This window comes from Nyctereutes procyonoides, unplaced genomic scaffold (assembly GCF_905146905.1).
Source record: "Nyctereutes procyonoides isolate TBG_1078 unplaced genomic scaffold, NYPRO_anot_genome, whole genome shotgun sequence".
Taxonomy (NCBI): domain Eukaryota; kingdom Metazoa; phylum Chordata; class Mammalia; order Carnivora; family Canidae; genus Nyctereutes; species Nyctereutes procyonoides.
The window spans coordinates 15,967,484-15,988,625 of record NW_026575144.1 but is presented as its reverse complement, the minus strand read 5'-3'; the positions used below and the strand labels follow the sequence as shown (position 1 = coordinate 15,988,625).

At 44.2% G+C, this 21,142-nt stretch overlaps 1 protein-coding gene across 1 annotated transcript in view; it reads right to left on the bottom strand.

Annotated features, from left to right (window-relative positions):
- Window positions 1-21,142, bottom strand: part of ACTN2 (actinin alpha 2) — a 66,270-nt gene that overhangs the window by 11,929 nt on the left and 33,199 nt on the right. The window contains exons 5-13 of the mRNA XM_055308849.1: window positions 21,010-21,097; window positions 19,305-19,383; window positions 16,243-16,324; window positions 12,064-12,149; window positions 10,561-10,653; window positions 8,362-8,592; window positions 5,755-5,902; window positions 4,046-4,196; window positions 790-898 (exon numbers count right to left, since the gene is read on the bottom strand). Coding sequence (XP_055164824.1) covers window positions 790-898; window positions 4,046-4,196; window positions 5,755-5,902; window positions 8,362-8,592; window positions 10,561-10,653; window positions 12,064-12,149; window positions 16,243-16,324; window positions 19,305-19,383; window positions 21,010-21,097 — 1,067 coding nt within the window. The remainder of the gene's footprint in view (window positions 1-789; window positions 899-4,045; window positions 4,197-5,754; window positions 5,903-8,361; window positions 8,593-10,560; window positions 10,654-12,063; window positions 12,150-16,242; window positions 16,325-19,304; window positions 19,384-21,009; window positions 21,098-21,142) is intronic.

Here is a 21,142-nt window from a genome sequence, read left to right as displayed (position 1 = left end):
TTCCATTCCTATTCATTTTACTCCTCCTATTCTAAAATATTTGGGGAGGGGCAAGTCTCTGTTTCACGCTTGGTCCTCATTTTCTCAACCTTCCTTTCTTTAGGTGGAGAGCCATTTGGTATCTAGAAAGCTTGGTATCATGTATTTTAAATGTGAAAAGTCTCCAAACAATGGCCACTGCTTCCTTCCTTCACATTACATGAATCTTCCATGGTAAGAGGCAACAGGGCACAGCTAAATATCAGCCACTTTCGGCTGTTTATCCAAGCCGTATATACTTAAATAAGGCCACGCCCATCCTGTATCTGTTTCATATCCCTTTTTCCTTCAACGTTTGCTGCCATTTTGCCTTTGCCTGCTACACAGGAAAGCTCCCCTTGAGTCCTTAAGTCACAGCTAAATATACTTTTGATAGAAAGCCCTTTGGAAATTCACTATAATCACTACCGGATACAGAATGACTTTATACTATAATCATACTAGCTCTGGATGTCTTTTTTTTTTTTAATTCAAAAGCATGCTTCCCTGAAAAAAAAATAAAAAGCATGCTTCATTGGAAAAAAAAAGTATGCTACATTGCTCTGTAGATAAATGATGGTACAAAGCTACCAACTTTGCATTTCCCACTTTCTCCAATTTTTCATATTCTCCTTTCACAAGACAACCTGTTTTGTTTCACCCACATTGTGCCACAGGGAAAATTAGTAACAGGGACTTAATTAGAGAGCCTCTGTTAAAAGATTTCATGCCAACAGGTGGCTGACAGGATGTCATGTCACCAGGCTTCACCTCCAGGGCCTCTCTCCTCTTCTGAGTAAGCGTTCCCAATCTGTCCCACTGGTCACAGATCTTTTGGCACCGATCGTTGACATTCACAGCATCGTGATAGTCCAGTTCACTGGGAGAAGTGAAAATAAAGATTAACTTGCCCTGATGTTATAGGTAAATGGACACAGGCTCAAAAAAATTTTTTTTAAAGAGATCTGATAGAAAAATGGCAGGGTATTTCAGAGTTTTGTTCATTGTCACCATTGCAAACATGATCGTTACTCTTTGACAGATTATAGAAAGAATCAGTAAACCTGGCTGGTCAGTTTTCTAGACAGAAGTGTTGCCCTCTCAGTGCCCCAAGCTAACTTCATTCTGGCCAGGCTCCAGAGTATTATTTTTAAGTGGCAGTGTACCTATAAATGAAGCCAATCATCTGACCTGGATGACAGTCCAGTGGGGCCGCCTGAAGCCACAGTGATGGGAACATCAAAGTGAGTCCAGGGGCGGGGGGTGGGGAGGGAGAGGTGGCAGGTATCAGCTTGTACACCACTGTGTCCTTGGCTCCCCTCAAAGGGCACTGGGCTTGGGGGGAGGGGGAAAGGGGGCGGGGGGGGGGGGGGTAGGAGGCAGGGAGCACCACGTCCAGAAGGGGCGCTGTGACCTTATCTAGCACTGCAGGGACCTCGAAAAACTAGCAGAACTGAGTCCTTCCTCTTCTAGATGGAAGTTCTGACTTGTCTGATGCCACCAGTATGATGGCAAGAACCAAATGATTTCTTACTCGGTAACTCCTTTTCTCCACCAGCCCCGTCTCCGCATCCTGATGGGATCTTTGTAACGTAAAGTGATATGAGCTTAGCATTAAAACAAGTCCCCAACTAGGGAAGCCTGAGCGTGGTTGAGCATCTACCTTTGGCTCAGGTCGTGATCCCGGGGTCCTGGGATCGAGTCCCACATCGGGTTCCCTACAAGGAGCCTGCTTTTCCCTCTTCCTGTGTCTCTGCCCCTCTCTTTCTCTCTCATGAATGAATGAATGAATGAATAAATAAATAAATAAATAATTTTTTTTTTTTTTAATTCCCAACTAGAAGGTTAACCTGGTATCTCTGGGGATAAAAAGTTAAGATGAAAGCCAGACTCACAAATGTTTAAAGATACCTTTCAAAGAGACTTCTTCACAAACAGTCTGAGATAAGATAACTCACCTCCCCATCCTACCAAATCCATTTCCCTGAGGCTTAAGCTTATTTATTTCTTCTTTAAAGAAATTAAGGCAATGGTTACTCACCACATGCTTTGCTTTTCCTCTTAAATAATATTAACTTGTCAGTACTGAATGTTATTGCTTCTGCTACTGAATAAATGCTTTGAGGTTGTGAGCTGCGGGTTCTTGAAGTGGGGAGAGCTTGCCCAGCTTACGAGCGCAGCTTTCTATATGTAGAGCAGCTTTCTATGTACACATAACCCCTCACTTGTCTGAGACAGACTTAGCTTCTCGTGCTCCCTGCTACAACCCCCCGAACCAAAACATACCAGCCATCTGCAGTCTTGAATTCCAAGAGAAATGGCTACGGCTCTTCAAAATGCAAATATTATGGAGAATAAAGACTTCAAGAATAAAAACAAAAACCTGGGATCCTTCTATGGATCTATGCTGGAGACATCAATGCTCACTCCCCCATCATTACCTTTAGAGGTATATCCGTTTCTTGTTTTCCTAACTCATACCAAGTTCATACAAAGAGTTCTACAAATACCTGCTCTTAAGGGCTTGTGTAACTGTGCATACTGGTTTTTCTTCACTTTGAGAGCCGCATAAGTGCTTTGTTATTATTTTAGGAAAGATAAAAAGGACAAGGAAGGAATGCACTGAGATGAACACAGATTTACATTGTGCACATAGTGCCTCTTTGGACAGTGTGAAGAAACTAGCACCAGGGATGCCAGGAATAATAACAGAAAATTACTACCTTAAATTTTATGAGCAACACGTAAAACCATTTCAAATTACTCATCGGAGCAGTTACAGAGCATTAAATAGCTACTAGAATTTGTTTCATCCCTTATTTTAATTGTAATAGTTAACAAGCACTCACACAAAGTTCAAGAAGTATGCTCTTGTAAAGACCACAAATACAGTGTACAAATTGGATTATGAAGATCACAAATAATTAAGAGTTTATTTACCAAGGCTAAAAAATAATGGGATCCTCTAAAAAAGAGGCCATATCTATTAATTCACAAGTTTGCTCTGGTCACAAGTGAGCAATATGGAAGTTTTAAAATCAAACATAGTAAAGGAAATATTTGTTATAGGTCTTTAAAAATTATCTTGTGACAGTCATCCCTATGTGATTTTAGGCTCTGAAACTTATGCAGATATGTTTGTGATTATAGTGACGAGGAAGGGAACAGGGAATGAAATCTTGTACTTATCATAAGGGGGCAAGGGTCTTTTAAAAAGGCTACGAAAGACTGCAGATGGGGGGAGGTTGACTGGGTGGCTCAGTGGTTGAGCATCTGCCTTTGGCCTGGGTTGTGATCCCGGGGTCCTGGGATCGACTCCCACATCAGGCTCCCCACAGGGAGCCTGTTTCTCCCTCTGCCTATGTCTCTGTCTCTCTTTCTGTGTCTCTCATGAATAAATAAAATCTTAAAAAAAAAAATAGAAAAGAAAAAAAAAAAAGAAAGACTGCAGGGAGGTGTCACCCTGGAGGGCAGCCACAGCCAGAGGCTGCATGACGAGTGGGACCCAAGAACTCCCGCTCAGGCTTACACCAGCCTCAACTCAACCCTTGCTGGTCCCTCCCATAAAATAAAAAGCACGGAAATGAAATAGCACTTATTTGATGACAAAGAAAAAGTGGGGTCATGGTGTCTCCTCCTCTGAGGCAGTACAGGCATTTCTGTTTTGTCTTGGTGTGTGGATGCCCTGCAGCCCGGCGTGGGGGAGGCAGCCTTTCCAAGCTGTCCTCCACACTCATTCCTCACCCTTCTAGAAGCAGAGCTGCCCACAGTGGGGCCGGGGCTGCTGCTGGATGGGAGTGCACCGGGATTCTAGCACATCCAGAGAACCAAAGCTGAAGTCTGGTTAATTGTTAAGAAACACAGAGGCTTCCAGCTTGGTTCTCCCTAGACTCAGAATGGGAAAGGGAAGGAAGGCCAGCCTTGCCCGGCCCTAGAAGTGCTCTAGGGAAACTCTCCATGGAATCCTTCCATTGCACCCATGGACAGCCCAGGGGCCTGCCAGGCAGAGGTGCACAGCAGCACGTACTTGAGCTCCTGCGCGATGGCCGCTATCTGCTCCACCCGGTCCTGGTGTGCAGCCAGGTCACTCTCGAAGGCCTCGTGTTTCCGCAGCAGGGCCCGGACCTCAGTCAGAGAAGCCGACTCATAGTCCTTCTGCAGCAAGATCTGTTCTTTGCCTGCAAAGTTTACAGAAGGGGATATGACTCCTCTGAATTCACTCATCAGCTTCCTGGCACCTGCACCTGTAAAGTTCTTGGTGATTCCTACAATTCCCAACAACCAAGAGAAGGGGGAAGACACAGTGGTGCTGTTGTGATCAGCCTCCAGGCTGTAACTGTGCTCCCATTTCCAGAATCCTTCTGGGTTCTAAAGCTCATGTCTACAAAGTGGCTATGCCACAGATCTGTGTTCTTCATAATTCTGAGGAATCAGTATCTGATTTTCCAGTGTGAGGCTCCATTTAGTGATGGTTAGTTCACAAGAATTACCTGGGAGAGTCAGACGAGACACTCGTACTCTACTGGCCTGCTCTCAAGGTCAACCTTGACCCCAAATCTTTTGGTTTGAAAGCTTGATTTTCTGTGGTTAAATATAGCCTGTGGTTTCTTTCCTGCCAACACTACAAGTTCTGCACCTCCACCTCTTTCCCCATGAATATTTCTTAAATCAAGTGACTGCTGTAGTTATAAACAGACTCACATTTATTCCCTGGTTGATGACCTCTGAGAATTTAATTCTATAAAGCTAGAAATGGAAGGCAAATGTTCACATATCCAACAATGACAATACAGCATTCACTATGCGCCAGCCACTGCTTTAAATTCTTATATTGTGAACTCATTAAATCTTTACCAAAAGCCTATGCTGGAAGTATTATCGTGATACCACTCTGCAGAGGACACTGAGGCACTGAGAGATTTAGGAACTCATCCAAAGAGCACAGCTGGGAAGTGTCAGAGCTGAGACTCCAACCTGCCTGGCTCCAGGCCCATGCCTCTCACCTCCTTGCTGGGCAGTATCAACCATCAGACAACACTAAAGCAAAAGGCAACCAAAGGATGAACCTCTCTGACCTTTCTCAAAATAGATTATGTGAAGGGGAGAATGTTTTGTTCTGCTACCTCAACAAACAGCAGACAGAAAAAATAAATAAGTAAAATTGTGTGTGTGTGTGTGTGTGTGTGTGTGTGTGTGTATGACAGAGAGAGAGAGATCATAGTATCATGGCTATAGAAAGAGAGATGTTTGCAAGGACTAAAAGAAGTAGATGAATTTAAGTGAAATAAGGAAGCTAAGACTTCAGAAAATGATCCCTTGAATTCCTCCTTCCAAGCAGATTTTCTAAATGGGAAATCATGTTGTCTTGTGGAATTGAATAAACATTCTAGCGGCAGAAGCTGGTATCTGGGCCAGGGCCATCTGATGGACAGGGAATAAACAGATACGTGTGGATCAAACAGAACAAAAGTGGGGGAAGACAGGAGGAGGCCAGGACTTATGTAAGTAAGTGTGGGAAGAAGGCATTTCGAGTGCCATTTTGTGAAAAAGTACATTATCTGCTTGACTAGAAAATCAGTCCTCCCACCCACCTCCTGAAGCTATTTAGCACTGGGATGGTAGAGCGGAGAGAGGTGGGGACACCTGGTCACAGGGCCACCAGTGTTAGGGATGGGGTTTGTAGAGACAGCTCCACTCTGATTTTTCAGAAACCCAACCCCAGGCCAGTCCACTTGCCATAAGCCCACGTTTCATGCGTCGAAGCCTTCTGCCTAAACTTCTCCGCCAGGTGTTCCACACGCTCCAGCCTCCGAATCTCATTCAGCAGCCATTCCTCATAGCCCTTCTCGGCCTGCTCCAGCCTCTGCCAGGCACCAGCAATGTCCTAAGGGCATTTGAGGTCAAGCAAAGACAGGTTAGCAACCCTCCACCTGAGGGCTTCTCTATAAATTCCTTCTGCCCCAAGTTTGACAGGTTTTCTTCCATGTTTTCTTCTCTTTGCTTCTCCCTCTCCCATCCCCAAATAACCACTCAAGACCGTTTGGGCTTTTCAAGGTCTTAATTATCACCAGGGCCTTTTAAAATTGATATGGTTGTTCTCATCAGTCAGTTATTACCTGAAACTTGTCCAGAGGTGGACAAAGGCTGACAGGGCTTTAATTTTCTGGCTAGAAAAAGATGATGCCTCAAAGTGACTCAGTTCAAATCAACTGATGCTCAGTGACTGGGCTCAACTGGCTGGCCAGCCAGCCAGCCATCAACAACCATTTCCTGGACATTGTGCAATGTGCCGGGTACTAGTGAGACTTTGATAGAAGAACAAAAGACACCTAGAAAGTTCCCTGTCCCTGAGCAGCTTGCATGATTGTCAGAGGACAAAGAATCAGTAAGTACAACTGACCCTTAAACAACATGGGGAGGTGGGGATAGGAGCACCAATATCCCACACATGTGAAAATCAGCATATAAACTTTGACTCCCCCAGATCTGAACTACTAACAGCCTACTGTTGGCCAGAGGCCTTACTGGTAATATAAACGGTTGATTAACATATATTTTGTACATCATATGTGTTATATACTGTATTCTCACACTAAAGAAAACTATTAAGAAAATCAAAAGGAAAATACATTTACAGTACTATATTTATTGAAAAAACCCATGTGTAAATGGAACTGTACAGTTTAAACTTGTGTTGTTTGAGGATTGACTGTAAATTATACAGGGTCACTGCAATAGTGATGGGCTCGGAGGTAAAACAAAAGGGGGTCAGGTGATGCTGAGAGCCCAATGTGGGGGTTCCTTCAGGTTCCTCTTCTTGGAGAGGAGGCGTCCGAGGAGGTGGCATCTCAGCCAAGACCTCAGTGACAGAAACACCCAGTTACGTGAAGAGCTGGGAGAGAGCGCCAAGGCCTGAGCGGGGCTGGCCCTGTGTGCGGGGAGCAGCAGCGGAGACAGTAAGGCTGCGTGGGAGTGGAGGACACAGAAGCAGAGGCCCGTCAGCAGAGCAGGGAGGGAGTCAGATCACATGGGATCCTCCAGACCAGGTTAATAAATCTGGATCTTTGTCTAAATACTCTGTCACTAGAAGGCTGAAGAGAAGGGGAGACACGCTGTGGTTTCCATTTTGAAAGGAACCCAGCTGCCACTGTGCAGAGAATGAATTTTAGGGGCCAGTGAGAGAGGCCCTAGGAGATGGAAAGAGAGGGAGGGGAGTTAGAGAGAGAGAGAGAGAGAGAGAGAGAGAGAGAGAAAGGCTCAGCAAACAGTGACGGCAGTGTAGGTGGAGAGCAGGGCACAGATTCAAGGTATAATCTGGATGCAGAGCCAATGGGACCACGGAGGAACTGCATGCATGAAGTGACAGGAAGAGTCCCAGATGACACCTGGGCTTGGGACGTCAGTAATGTAGGGGCAGCAATGCCATCAGCGAAGACAGAGCACACTGCAGAGGAGTTGGGGAACAGGTCAGGTGTGAAGTGCTCTGAGATGTCCTCGCAGACACAGGAACCTAAAGTCAGGAGGAAGTCAGAGCTGGAGATGCACAGTCTGGGAGGCGCTGGCATTCAAGTGGTGAGGGGACCGGGGTAGGGGTGGCAGAGCTCTGAGCAGCAGGTGTAAGGACTCCGTGCCGGGGAGGAAAGCAGTAAGGGCGAGAGTGGAAGAAGGCTCAGGGAGGCGGCATGGGGAACCGGGTCAAAGAGGCAGAGAATACAGAAATGAATGTGACAACCAGAATGTCACCAGGGAGGCCGCCAAGCTGAATGGGAGCCATCGCCAGAGGAGACAAGCCGGGTGGCTGCAGGGTGAAGAGTAAAAGGAGTAAAGGAGCAGCAAGGAGCTGAGAAGGGCTCTGCCACAGGCAACTCCTTCTGGATGTCCTGCTGCGGAGGGTAGCCGAGGGCCAGGTCAGCACTACCAGAACATAATGTCTCAAGTCCCCGTATGCTGGGGCAAGGGACTCTGGCAGGGGAGCCAGCAGCATGCAGAGGGAGACCCATGTGGCGCCAGGCCCTGGAAAGGGACGGGGTCCTAGGCGCAGGTTAGAGAAGGCGTGTGACGTAGATGCCAGACACCAGGAGGCCCGGGGGCCGCGGTGGCAGGAGGACAAGGTGGGGGGGCACTTTGCAAGCATAATAAAGGCCGCTCTTAGAGGGTACCACACCGGGAGCAGTTAGAGATGGAGAACTGCATGCTGGTGGGGGAGAAACATCCTGAGAGAAGTGGTGACAGGGCCAAAATTCTATCCATTAGCTGAAAGGACTGGAGATGTTAGCCCAGCTTTCATGGCAGCCCACCAGGGCAGAGGCCTCGGAGCTGCTGGGGTGTGTGACACTCACTCACCGACACCATCTTGCCCTCGGAGGGCATGAAGGCAGGCCGGTTGCTGATCCGCAGCTTGGTCTGCAGTGTGTTGAAGTTGATCTCCAGCTGGCACTTCTCCTGCACCTTGGGCGGCTTGTGCTTGCGCCGGTAATCCCGGAAGTCCTCCAGCTTCTTCTGCATGGCCTGCATGGTCTTCTCGGGGGTCCGGTTCTCCAGCCAGGGGATCGTACGACGAATCCATTCCAACAGCTGCTCCCAAAACATAAAAATACTGCTGGAGACACCAGCAAACTGCCCCCCACCCCCAGTTAAAAAACAGGAGCACCTGACAATTAGAATGGATTCCACCTGAGGTTCCTAAAATTACAGACTATGAATATCATACCCTGGGTCGAGAGGAGAGGATAAAAAGGCATCTCTGTGCACATGCACTGTGGCATGAATGAAAACTCCAGTGTCTCCCCCCTCCCCCCCCATGGCCACTGGTGATTGCCCCAACGGTACCACACACAGGTCGAAAACTGAAAGGCAACACAAGTCATGTTTCACAAAAATGTGACATTTACAGGAAACTCGGGGACTAGACATTAGCAGACAAAAATGCTGGATGGAGCTTTCAAATAAACAAAAACCTGACATGGGATGGAAAGTCAGCCAAGAATCGGGTTTAACTTCAAATGTAAGTATTTTGTAAATAAGCTCCAATCTAATGAACTTATTGATCAGAAAAATGTATTGTAAATCTGGGACTGACTCAATGCCAAGGTATATTTTAATCTATCACCTGGCTTCTGAGGAAATCCACATGATAAAAGTGAAAATGGTCGTGAATTCCTAAGGATGAAGTATATATACCCCTTCTCTCGAATTACGACCAAGTTGGAAAGCCACTAATAATTGACATTTACGATCACTCAGAAAATGACGGCAGGCAAGAATAAAAATTTGTTAAAATGGTGATATACTTTTAAAAAAGAGGGGGTGATGCCTGGCTGGCTCAATGGTTGAGTGTCCGCCTTTGGCTCAGGTTGTGATCCCAGGGTCCTGAGATGGAGTCCCACTTCGGGCTCCCCGCAGGGAGTCTGCTTCTCCCTCTGTGCATGTCTCTGCCTCTCTGTCTCTCATGAATAAATAAAATCTTTAAAAATATGGTGATATATCCACAGTCTAAGGGTTTGAAGAGGATAAAAGAAGGACCAGGGGGAAAAAAGGAAGGACAGAATTACTGAGGAGTGTCTGTCCTTTGGCCCCAGTCATGCCTCTACCCTGACGTTGGTCACCAGGGTTAAACAATGCTGCCAAATTGAGTTTTCCCACAGTAGCAGTATGAAAACATTTTAAACTCAATATCATCAGATTGGATTACTACTAACCATTACTTTGGAAGATTTACTTCAAGAATCCCGACGCTTTTCCCAGGACAGACCAAATATCGGCTAAATCAAGTCAGAGCAAAAACCATTTGGTCTCTGACACGTGTGTCACTGTAACTGAGTGAACCCAGAAATGGTGTGTGTGGCTGTGCACCTCACTCAGCCCATCACCTGCATGGGGGAAGCAAAGTAACGGCAGTGACAAGACCACCTAGTTGCTATTTATGCAACTAAATCAGAACAAAAAGAAGAGCAATGTGGAAAGTGCTATCCTAACCCAGAATTGGGCTGAAGAGCTACAGAAGGCATCACGGACTCTTAGGTTCAAACACCTTGCATGGGTGAGGGGGGCTCTGTCCTCCTTACATTTCCCTCTAGATATTCACAGGCATACACAAGGCTGCGCCATGTCTCACAACAGGCTGGGCCAGTTCCTGTGATGCTCAATTGCTGCGTGGAGCAGGACTTCTGAGTGATGGAGGGCACGCTACTGGAGGTCAGTCACCAACAAGGCAAGAAAAAAAACAAAAAGTAATGCGGTCTCATCTGGGGGCATCCAACCCTGGTGATGCAGAGCTGAGCTTGGAATCGTGCCCCACTCCTTAAAACACGCAAACTTTTTCTATGATCTAAGGTGGTTGGGAAGACCATCAGGATTACTTTTGTGCCAGTAAGCATGTTGCTATGAGAAGAGCAACCTCTGAGATCAAGTGCATTTTCCTACTCGTATTCTGTCTGAGATGAAAAATGCAGAGAAAGAAAACACTGACAGCCGGTGCTCCCCCTCCACGCCTCTCCCTCTGGGTGGGAATGGACAGGACTGCCGGGCACCCGCTCCCTTTACCTCACTCGCTAGCCTCTCATATTCTTCCATCAGCCTCTCATTCTCTTGATTCACAGCAAGAACCTTACATATCCTGTTAGCTGCTGTCTCGGCCTGTAAAACACAATAGGTAAACAGGACAGCTCTGTCGACAGGGAGGTGCATGCACAAAACGGAACGTGGTGAGGCAGGAGAGGTAATGAGCAGATGGTGTGCTGTCGATGGTGCAGTCAAGGTTAGGGTGGATTCAGACTGAGGATATGGCTCATGAGTCATTTCACACCTTTTTTACACAGACTTACACGGCAGGCTGAATGTACTGTGGGGAATAATGGGGAGATACCATTAGTCTAAAACACAAGCTTTGTAAAACATCAAGCAAGTTAGTGACAGAAATATATGGGTCCAGGAAGAGGAAATCCCCCATCCCTGAATGTCCACCTGAGTACTCTACTGACCTCATGACTATAGGGCCAGAGCTCTCTATAGAACCTTAGCCTTTGGAAATCAAAGCAAAAAAAGAACTGGGTCCTGAATAGATATTGTCATTGCACCGAGTTCACTACAGCCCTCTTGACCTAAAATGAATACACAGAAATTGCTAGATGGGATCGTTCCACAGAGCTAGACTTGCTCTAAGATTGGTGTGCCCTACATGAAAAGTCGTTGAGGTGTATGGAGTTCTCGGTTGTCATTTCGTGGAGGGGCACTGAGGCTGGGGGTAGCAAAGTGCCCCAAACCACGACCACGTGGTGAATCCAGAAGCACAAGCCACCCCCTTCGGCCTCTAGCCTGTCCCAAAGCCTTGCCTCACAAGCCCCATTTGCAGTTGGCATCATTTGCTGCTGATTGTCATGGAGAAATCATAAACACGATACCTACTTGGTCCACTCTGGCCCATTCATTTTGTCCAAGGACACGTACGTGGAGGGGCAAGAGACAGGTGGATAAGGTAGAAAGCTGAGGGACATTCACCCACAACGTGTGTCTTAAGGAATGTGATTTTTTTTTTTGAGGCTTTAACATTGTTATCCTTTCACTATTGTAGTTAAATTAAGACTCATCTTGAAAGTTGTTAGAACAAATCACTGAACAGAAAGCAGTTTCTTGGCAGAGGAAACAGGGGCACCAGGGAGGTGTTCATTTCTCCTCATCAGATTTCCCCCTCACTGCTCGTGAATGTGGCACCATTTTCAAGGTGCTTGTGTTTTCCTAAAGTGCAAATGTTTCCCACCATTTACTAATGAAATAAAAACAATATCTTGGAAGGAAGGAAAGATTAAAAAACACCCAAACAAACAAACAACACTTCAGGAACTATCTAAAATTAAAGCTGTTAAAAAACAAAAAGTATTCACGGTTTGGAACTTGCCATATTAGGTCATCACGAAACACTTAGAAAGATTCCAAGGTAAGATGTGAAGCGCACAAACACACACCCAGGTACGCGCACGCGCACGCACACACAACTAAAACCAATGCAGAAGAGCAGCACAGCAGCCCAGATCGACACGTGTTGAATACCTGCTCCGCGCCCGCAAACGCATGGTAGAAGCAGGAAACGTATGTCATGATAGCTCTTTCATCGGGTTTAGGAGTGTTCACAATGTCTGAAGGGAGGGAAAAAAATAACACAGAAACAAACACACACACAGATGAAGAGTAGAAACCAGGGTGAACAAAGGGAAGAACGGATTGGTTTACACGGATCCGTTTTCTGTGTGTTTCTTGGGCCCACAACCCTATGCCTCCAGAAGGCTCTCACACTGACATTGTTTGTGAACAGGATGCCTTGAACCCACATGTTTTTCTCATACTCGCCAAGGGTCTTTTTCCTCCCCTACCCTGTGATGTGCTTCTAAAAGTACAGTCAAGAGGTTAATATGGGGACTGTGTGCTGCTCTCTCAGGGCTTGTGGTCACTTCCTAATGACTCATGAGGCCCATATCTGCTCATCTTTTGACCAGATCAGGTCATCTGCCACTGTTGCTCTAAGCAACATAGGTAGCCTAGCAGGATGCTGGGAATACGGGCATCTATCCGTGGCCCCATCTCTCCTGCCATTTCCCCACCCCCACCTTCATAACTATTGGCTTTCTGCTCCGTGAATGGTCCTGGCTCCCATGAGGACAAAATTCACTGGAGAGGATGTGGCTTTTAACACCTTCTGTGAGTACTTACCTTGCCATTTACAAAACCACCAAGGGTTAATAAAACATCTAAAGAGAAGGATATACAGGGCTTGTACTTATTGTGACTCTTGCTACCATTTGTATTAGCTGCCAAAATAAGCAACAGGAAGAAACAACCATGTGAACACACACCACTCTTTGCTGAACTGCTTTTAAACTTTAAATTCATTTGGGTCACTGGATAAAACAAAGTTAAAAAGATAACCATGTAATTTCCTATGGGTGAAATCTGGTCATTGGGTTTTCAGAGAGTATGCCCAGAATGGATGTGGGGTTGTGTAACAGTATGGAATCTTCTGGAAAACAAACACGAACGGCATACTATCGCATGGACAGAAAGTAAGTTTCAAAGAAAACTAGACTAAAAAAGACAAATGACCTCCTCCTCAGAACCAGACAGGTCTCCTTATGCAGAGGAGACGGGGAAAGAGAAAAACAATTGAAAAAAAAAAAAAAAAAGACACAGAAGGTGAAGGGTGAGTGGTGACTCTTTTTACATCCTCACCTTCTGTGCACCAGCAAAAGCATGATAGTAACAGGAAACATAAGTCATTATGGCTCTCTCATCAGGTCTGGCAGTGTATACTAAATCTGTGTGGAGAAAAGAAGGTTAACTGCTCGGATGTTCTAGTACCCATGGGCTTCTGCCAAGTGCTGCCTCAGAGAAGTCAAAGCCGTGAGTCTCCTCCCCTCACCCGCCACACACTTATGTTGTTAAAACTGGCTCCAGTCAAAGAAATCATACCTACAAAGTCATCACTATCCGTATTTTTGAAAATTGCCCAAGAGAAGGCCATGGCTAGCACAGAAGAGCCCTAAATCTGCAAGAACGTTACATCCACAGCCAGAATCAGAGTTCTGGAAGCCCACAGAAGGCACGCAACAGCACATTCCCTGAGACTTCCTATCGCTGCACATATGAAGGGCCCAGGGGTCGACAAAGAGCCCTTCTGCGAGTCCACACAGAATGTATACACCCAGGAACCTAAGCCTGGTGCTCACCTTAAGGAAAGGTTTGTGGAGGAAAAGAGAGAAACAACTTTCAGAACCTTTTAAAAGCATGGCAGACAGTTACAATGAGGACAAGTTTCCCTGGTGTTTAGTATAGGTGGTAGCTCATGGGAGAGTGGCCCAGCTAGCCACTCGACAACCCCCACTTAAGGTCCAGGCCGCAACACCATGACAGGAAGTGAGGTCAACAGGAGCAGGTGGGAAGGCAAGGCTTTGCGGGAGGGATGAAAGTTCTGACAGGAGGCGCCAGCACAGGACATGGCTCAAGCAAGGACATGCTAATACAATGCTGTGGTGGTGACAAGGCCCCGTGGTACTGTAGTGAGGATACAAAGGGCCACATGCAGAGGGGACCATTCTAAACTCATGTTTAGAGAAGGAAAAATGCCAGTTGGTGAAACTTCTAGATCCCCAAAGAATGTCACAAGGTGGCTACAAAGCAAAAATTATGCTTCTAGGATGCCAAAGACTAAAACTGTCCCATCACAATGTGCCCCATCACAATGTGCCCCAGTCAAGCTCATGACTGCCAGAAGACTCCTGTGGGAAATTACAAAGAAAATATTCTAGCATGTAAGCATTGTTCTGAACCATTTAAAAGAAAATAGACTAAAATGTGTCACAAGGGAGGAGGAAATGAAGGAGTACCAGTGCATCTCATTGGCCTAGAAGGATTCACAATATGGACACACACCCAGACCAGGACTCAGGGGCTAAGGGAAAACCTACCTACCAGCTAGCAAGCATGTCAGCAAGCCAGAGGAATAATGATGGTGACCCTGAACTCACCCTCAACTGCAGTGTATTAGGGAGGCATTAATTTACTGTTGGTCTGTTTTCTCCTCTCTTTAGTATCCAAGCTATTAATTCGAGTGGGTAAACTCTGGATAGTTATTTACTCTACAGAAAGGTCAAAGGAGATGCCACACAAATGAAAACTTAGCTTAGAAAAGACAGACAAAAAGGAAAAGGAACTATTCTATATTGCTACTACATCATTTTACTGACTCTCTCAAAAGAGTTTTTACAAAGCATAAACAGATTTGGAGGAGTGTATTCAAGTGTTAACACCCAATACTACAGGTGTTTGTTAAATGGTTAAATTAATGAATGGGTAAAATGAGAATCCTACTCTGAAGATAACTGTTACATGAGTTGCACAGTGTCCCTCAAAAAGATATTGTTGAAGTCCTATCTCCCAGCCCTGGTACCTATGAATCTGATCTAATTTGCAAATAGGTCTTTGTAGATATAATCAAATGAAGATGAGGTCTGCTGGGGTACAGAGGATCCTTAATCTAGCATGACTGATGTCCTTGTAAGAAAGAGAGAAAGAGATGTAGAGATAGATGCAGACGGAAGAGTGATGCTACCATAAGCCAAGGAATGAGAGGGGCTTTCTGAAGCTGAAAGAGACAAGGAAGGAACCTGCTTTACAGGCTTGGGAGGATGCATAGTGCTGCCAACAGCTTGGTTTCAGAGTTAGAGCCTACAGAATCATAAGAGAATAAATTTCTGTTGCTTCAAGACACCTAGTTTATGATCATTTATAATACAATCACCAAAAATGAGGAGGAACAGATGATTGACAACTGGCTATCATCAAGTTCTCTGCTTTTCCCTAATAAAGCCAATTAAGGGAAGATATGGACTGTTATGGAATAAAAGTATTAACTACAAACACAGCAACATAAGTTCCTTGAGGGCAGGACCCTACCTTATACATCTCACTATCTCCTGAAGTACCTAGCAGAGGGTCTTGTTCATACCTGGCACTCATATATGTCTGTTGAGTGCCAAGTGAATCATGAACAAGTGAAATGAATGGATGGTTTCCACATATCTGTGCTTTCAATGAGGTGCCATAGGTATAACCCACACAAATTTATTACATATAGAGGGCACAAAAGTTATTTGAAACTAGTCCTCAGCATGAGTGATGCTCAGCTGCAAAATGTTTAGAAGTTCTTCCAGATTTAACTAAACTAAATTTAATTTAGACCCAAAATGAAACATGGAAGTTTGAGAGGTGTGCTGCTGGCTAAACGTTCCATATTCTGTATTTTGATTCTATAATTACTGTTTGGAAAGAAGAATGTTTTTCCTTGTGGAGTCCTGAGCATTTCACAAGATTTATTTGCTAAACTGTCTCTATGTGGTAAGAAAGGTAACAGTGTGTTGTTACAAAAATAAAAATAATTTTTCTTTGCAGATCACAAACCAAAGCATTCTATTTCTTTGCCAAAGCTGAACCTTTTACCAAATTCTTTCATTAGAGTTTTGCTGGCGTGGTTTTTAGCAGGATTTTTTAAAAGAATTCATGAACAAGCTGCAAATGAAATTCTCTTAATGCTCCTGTGGCCAACGACATAAACTTCTTCAGATTCCTAAGTACTTCAGATGTAACTTGGCTATAAAGTTTTACAAATCCCCATGCATGGCCATAGCATGTGTAGGCCACAGACTTTGTACAAGTTGGTAAACACGATTTTCCTCTCACCTTCAGCATCCAGCATTTTGGGAATATCCAGGTGCTTCTCTGCAATTTCCATGGCCAGGTTAATATTTCCTATTGGGTCATCCTGCATGAAAAACAGCACAGCCAGTTTTTGAAAATGTCTCTTGAAAGGAACTATGAATGATGTGTTTTATACACCTCATTTTTAGGAGGCAACCTTTCCATGCATGTAACCATAACAGTACAAGTAATTTTTCCCAATCGCTTCAAACATTTAGAAAAACACCAAAAATGATATGAACCCCACACAATCCATGCACACTCCATCCAAATCATAAAATGTGAGCCCAAGGTTTAAGAGGACAATTGCTTTGCAGACAGGAGTAAAGCTGTCAGATACTTTCTCATGGACTGGAAAGAACACTCAAGACCTCTGAGCTGTTTTCAACTCTACTGACAACATTTCATGATTCCAGAAGAAATCATGAAACCTACATTTTTCCAGATCTGGAAGGTGATCATGGAGAATATTTAGTACAATGCTTTTGTTTTGAATATAAGAAAATTGATGGGTGAAGAGAAGGAAACATGCCAGTTGGTGAAACTTTTAGATCCCCAAAGAATGTCACAAGGTGGCTACAAAGCAAAAATTATGCTTCTAGGATGCCAAAGACTAAAATTGTAAATGAAAAGTAGGAGGAAACTTTTGTTCTTAAGATTACGTTTATCTTCACTGTAAAATTGGTTAAATATATACATATATATTTACATACAAATATATATATGCTATAATAAATTTAACCAGAGGTGTATAACCAAAATTCTGAAAAATTAAAGTTAAAGACTTATTTAACATTTCTTGTTTTGATCCACTTCAGAGATTATGAATCTGAAATGGGATGGGGATTGGAAAGATAGATCAATCAGAAAAGGAATGTTAGTCCAGGGATGGCTTCAATGAATTTTAACATCAAAGCCATTTTAAATATTTTAGAAACTGCAGCCCTTTGCAGTAAGTACATTTTAATATGCTGAAGCAATTTCAGAAGTGCGGGCTTTCACTCATGAGGGCTCAGTGAAGAAATCCAAACAAGATTCCTGGCCTCACAGAATATACATTTTTTCAAGTAAATGTTTCAACAAAGCATTCCATTAGGAGCAGCCATATGATAATGTCAGGTGTACCTGCATATTTTATGCATATAATTATAAACCCAAATTGCTGAGCAAAAGTCTTTCTTTTTGTTTTAAATATATTAGAAAAATTTTAATATTAAAAATAGATTGATTCTGAGACTCTGGGAATCTCATCTATACTGTAACAGAGAGAGATAAAATGAGGCAATTAAGTATTTCCTTGGCTCAGCTACTGGCCACGAGACCTTGGGCAGATTTCTGAATCCCATACTTCTTTCATTACTGGGATAATAACAATACCTACTTCATCAGTGCATTATATTTTACTGTGCACTGTCAAGACTGAATGAATATACATGTATATGTAACATACATAATAATATGTATATGTAACATACATATTAATATATAATATACATACTAGAAAATAGACTAATATACATATATAAGTGTGTGATATATACCTATGTCACATACATATTAATATATGATACATACACAATAAATATATGTATTTATTCATAACAGAATCTAATCTAGAGCTGTATAAGTATTAACTGCTATTGATAATTACCATCATTTCTCGCTCATCTTGGCCAATTGTCACAGGTCTGTTGACCATTTGTAATAAAAATCAACCATTATAAAATGCTAATGAAACTAGTTCGATCTAGAACAATCCCTTCATTTTGCAAATGAGACAGAGATTCACTGAAAAGATATACACCATCTCCATGTTTGAGACATTCCAAAATAACTCCAGAATAAGATCATGTATGCTTTGAAAAGTTGAGGAACCCTGGCAACTTCCCGTTACAGAACTGTAGGATTCATCTTTTCATACAAGTAAATTCTTGATGAGCTACCTTGTAGTCATCAGAGACAGGCTAGGAAGTGAGGTGATGAGCAGGTGACAACTTAAAAAATGGCAAAAGTGACCTCCTCCAACAACCATGCACATCACACAGGTGAGGGCAGCATGCAGCCAGATTCCACACCAAAACACAGCAATTCAATGTGAACAGCCAGCTGAGCACAGCAGCAGCTAGAATCATCAGTTGTAGGAATGTTTTTGGGGCAGACAACACTTTTAGTCCTAAATCTTTACATGTCATTATTTCTAGGGCCGCACAGACTGTCTACCACAGGATTGAGAAGGAGCATGAACTTCTTTTTTCTGTCATAGATTACATTTCTAAACTACTGTTTTAGAGAAAGAATTCTGAGACTATTTGAAACTTAAGCACGGTGAAGCTTAAGCTTACAGAGAGAATTAAAATTTCCTCAAGTTGCATTTTCTAAAGAGAGCAAAACCAAAACCTTTCCTTTTTAAAAAAAATCTTTTTAAAAGATTTTATTTTTTTAAGTTATCTCTTGACCCAATGTGGGGCTCAAACTCAAGAGATACACGGCCCTCTGACTGAGCCAGCCAGGTGCCCGCAAAAACTCTTGGGCTAAAGCTACAACTAATATCATCGATTGATTGCAACATAATGATAAAGTATCCCTTGTGTGAGAAGTAAGTTAATCAGTTCTGAGTAAAAATGTCTGCAACTAAAACCTTCAGGGAAGGTAAAGGGAATTTAAAAAGAAGGCTAAGAGTATTTGAACCTCTCTCTCCCCCTAAAAACCATATATGTCCCCTTCTCATGTTTACAATCTGGGAATGTAAAATCTCTAAGAAACATCAATAAAAACCGTAAATCAAGCCCAATCAACATGTGGGCCAGAAGGGTAACTTAGCCTTGGGTCCTGTCCCACCCTAATTATTTAATATTAGTAACTAATTCATAATTAATAGAAGTGTTTTCCTGGCTGCCGTTTCCTTCTGCCTGGTGTGCCAGGCTAGCTGGGAACCTCGGCCAGTGGCAGCTGGTATTTGAGTGAGTTCAGTGCTGATGTGCTCATTTTCAGAATGATGTGCTGAGGGGCAGGGTGGACACTGCATGCCAGGCCCCCAGAATGACCTTGTTAAGCTTTGAGTAGTCAATGAGGTCGGGCCGGTGTCTGTGGATGAGCGCACAGAGTCCAAGGCCATCCTTCCAGCTGCACAACAGTCGAGAAGAAAGGGAATACATGTTAATAATGGAGAGAAAGCAGCAGCAAGGGCATGCCCTTGGTCAGACAAAGGACTGAAATTTGGGACACAATGTCCTGCTATCTGACTTAATGCACTTCCTCCCTAACCCAGTGACCTTCTGGTCACTTCCTTAAACATCAATCTTCTTTCCAGGATCTTTCTAGGGTCTGCTGAACTCCTCTTCATTTACAACTTCAGGCCTACCTTTGCCTGGGACTCCTCCCTGTCTCCGGGCCCCTCTACTCCATCTCTGCTTTCCTCCCTGGTCCCGATCCCCTCCTCCCTCTCTGGAGTCTCTAAAATGGACCCTATATTCGGTCTGCCCAATAGACACAAGGATATCTATCCTGAAATGTTCAGAACACACTCCCCCCAAGATCCTTAGTACACTTAAAAAGTCACTATCAGCTCTCAGGTCCTCCTGTGTCTTTCTTCACAAGGTTCTTTACATGTTTTTAAATAAGGCAAAGACATGTAAACACCCGAGGGACTCAGCAAGGAGGACCTGGATTCCCAGTCTGTTTCCCCAGAGACACTCACGCCAACTGTTCTTTAGAAAGACCCAGGCTTTGAGCTTGCCAGTTCTGACGAGGGGTTCAACGAGGTCTGGGAGTGGGGGTTCTGTTCCTCAAAGGGTCAGGGGAAGAAAGAAACCCAAAAGCCCAGGGCTACACAGCTCATGTGCTTGGGCCAATCTTGGGCCCAAGGAGGTACAGCAAGAAGGTCAAGGAGAAGCGGGCAGGTCTGCAACTGGTTGACTTTCACACTGGCAGGATTACCTTCTCTCGTGATTCCTTATATCCTCGAGACAACATGACATAGGGACAGAGATGTTTTCTTTCCCACCTTCGTACACTCAAGACCTGGCTTAGTACTTGGGATGCACTCTATAATATTTGTCTACCCAGAAGAACCTCTCCCATTTTTCCTTGTGGCTCAACCTCACCCTCCATTTTGCTGATTGTCCATGATGGCTAGGGACCCATTTATATTTCTGGGTAAGCCACCATCTAAAGGGTGAAAATACAGACAACTCTTTGACTCACAAATGATAATGACAGAAAAACTGCATGATGAGGAACCCTGGAGCAAGGACGAAACCACACTCAAGAGTATATTTAGGTTTCATTCACGCAGGTTGCCATCATGTTACACACGTGTTTTCTACTTCTCTCAAATCCCAGCACACAAAACTGGCCAATGCATTGTCTTTCCCAGTGTAGACAGGACATTGGAGGAACATGCAGACTCTGCCTTGGCATCCTTCTCGCTGAGAAGCCACACCAGCCACTCCCACCCCCACCCCAGCACCAGGTGAAGGCCACAGTGAGACACATTCCTACATCCCCAAATTATGAGGACGTGTTAGGGTGCTTATCAATACTATGCTGTTTTACCAGCACCTCAAATCTTAATCAGATGTGTTCCCCAGAGAGATCTTAAGCATCAGAGATTCTATAACCTTGGTTCCACTGCATCAGAAAACACTTCTCAGACACAAGCTGGAACACACTGGTGTAAGTGACCACTACCTTCCAGCCATCTGAGGACTCCAGTAATAACAGAGGAACCCCAGAGCCCTGGTTGCTCACCTGGTGTGGAAGTTCTGGATGTTCACATTTCTGTAAGGGGCAGTTTTCCTCTGACACCAAAGCAGCAGACCTTCTTTCGCAGAGGTTTCTGTAATAAGGGCCAAAAGAAAGTGTCCACATGGAAGAAATACTC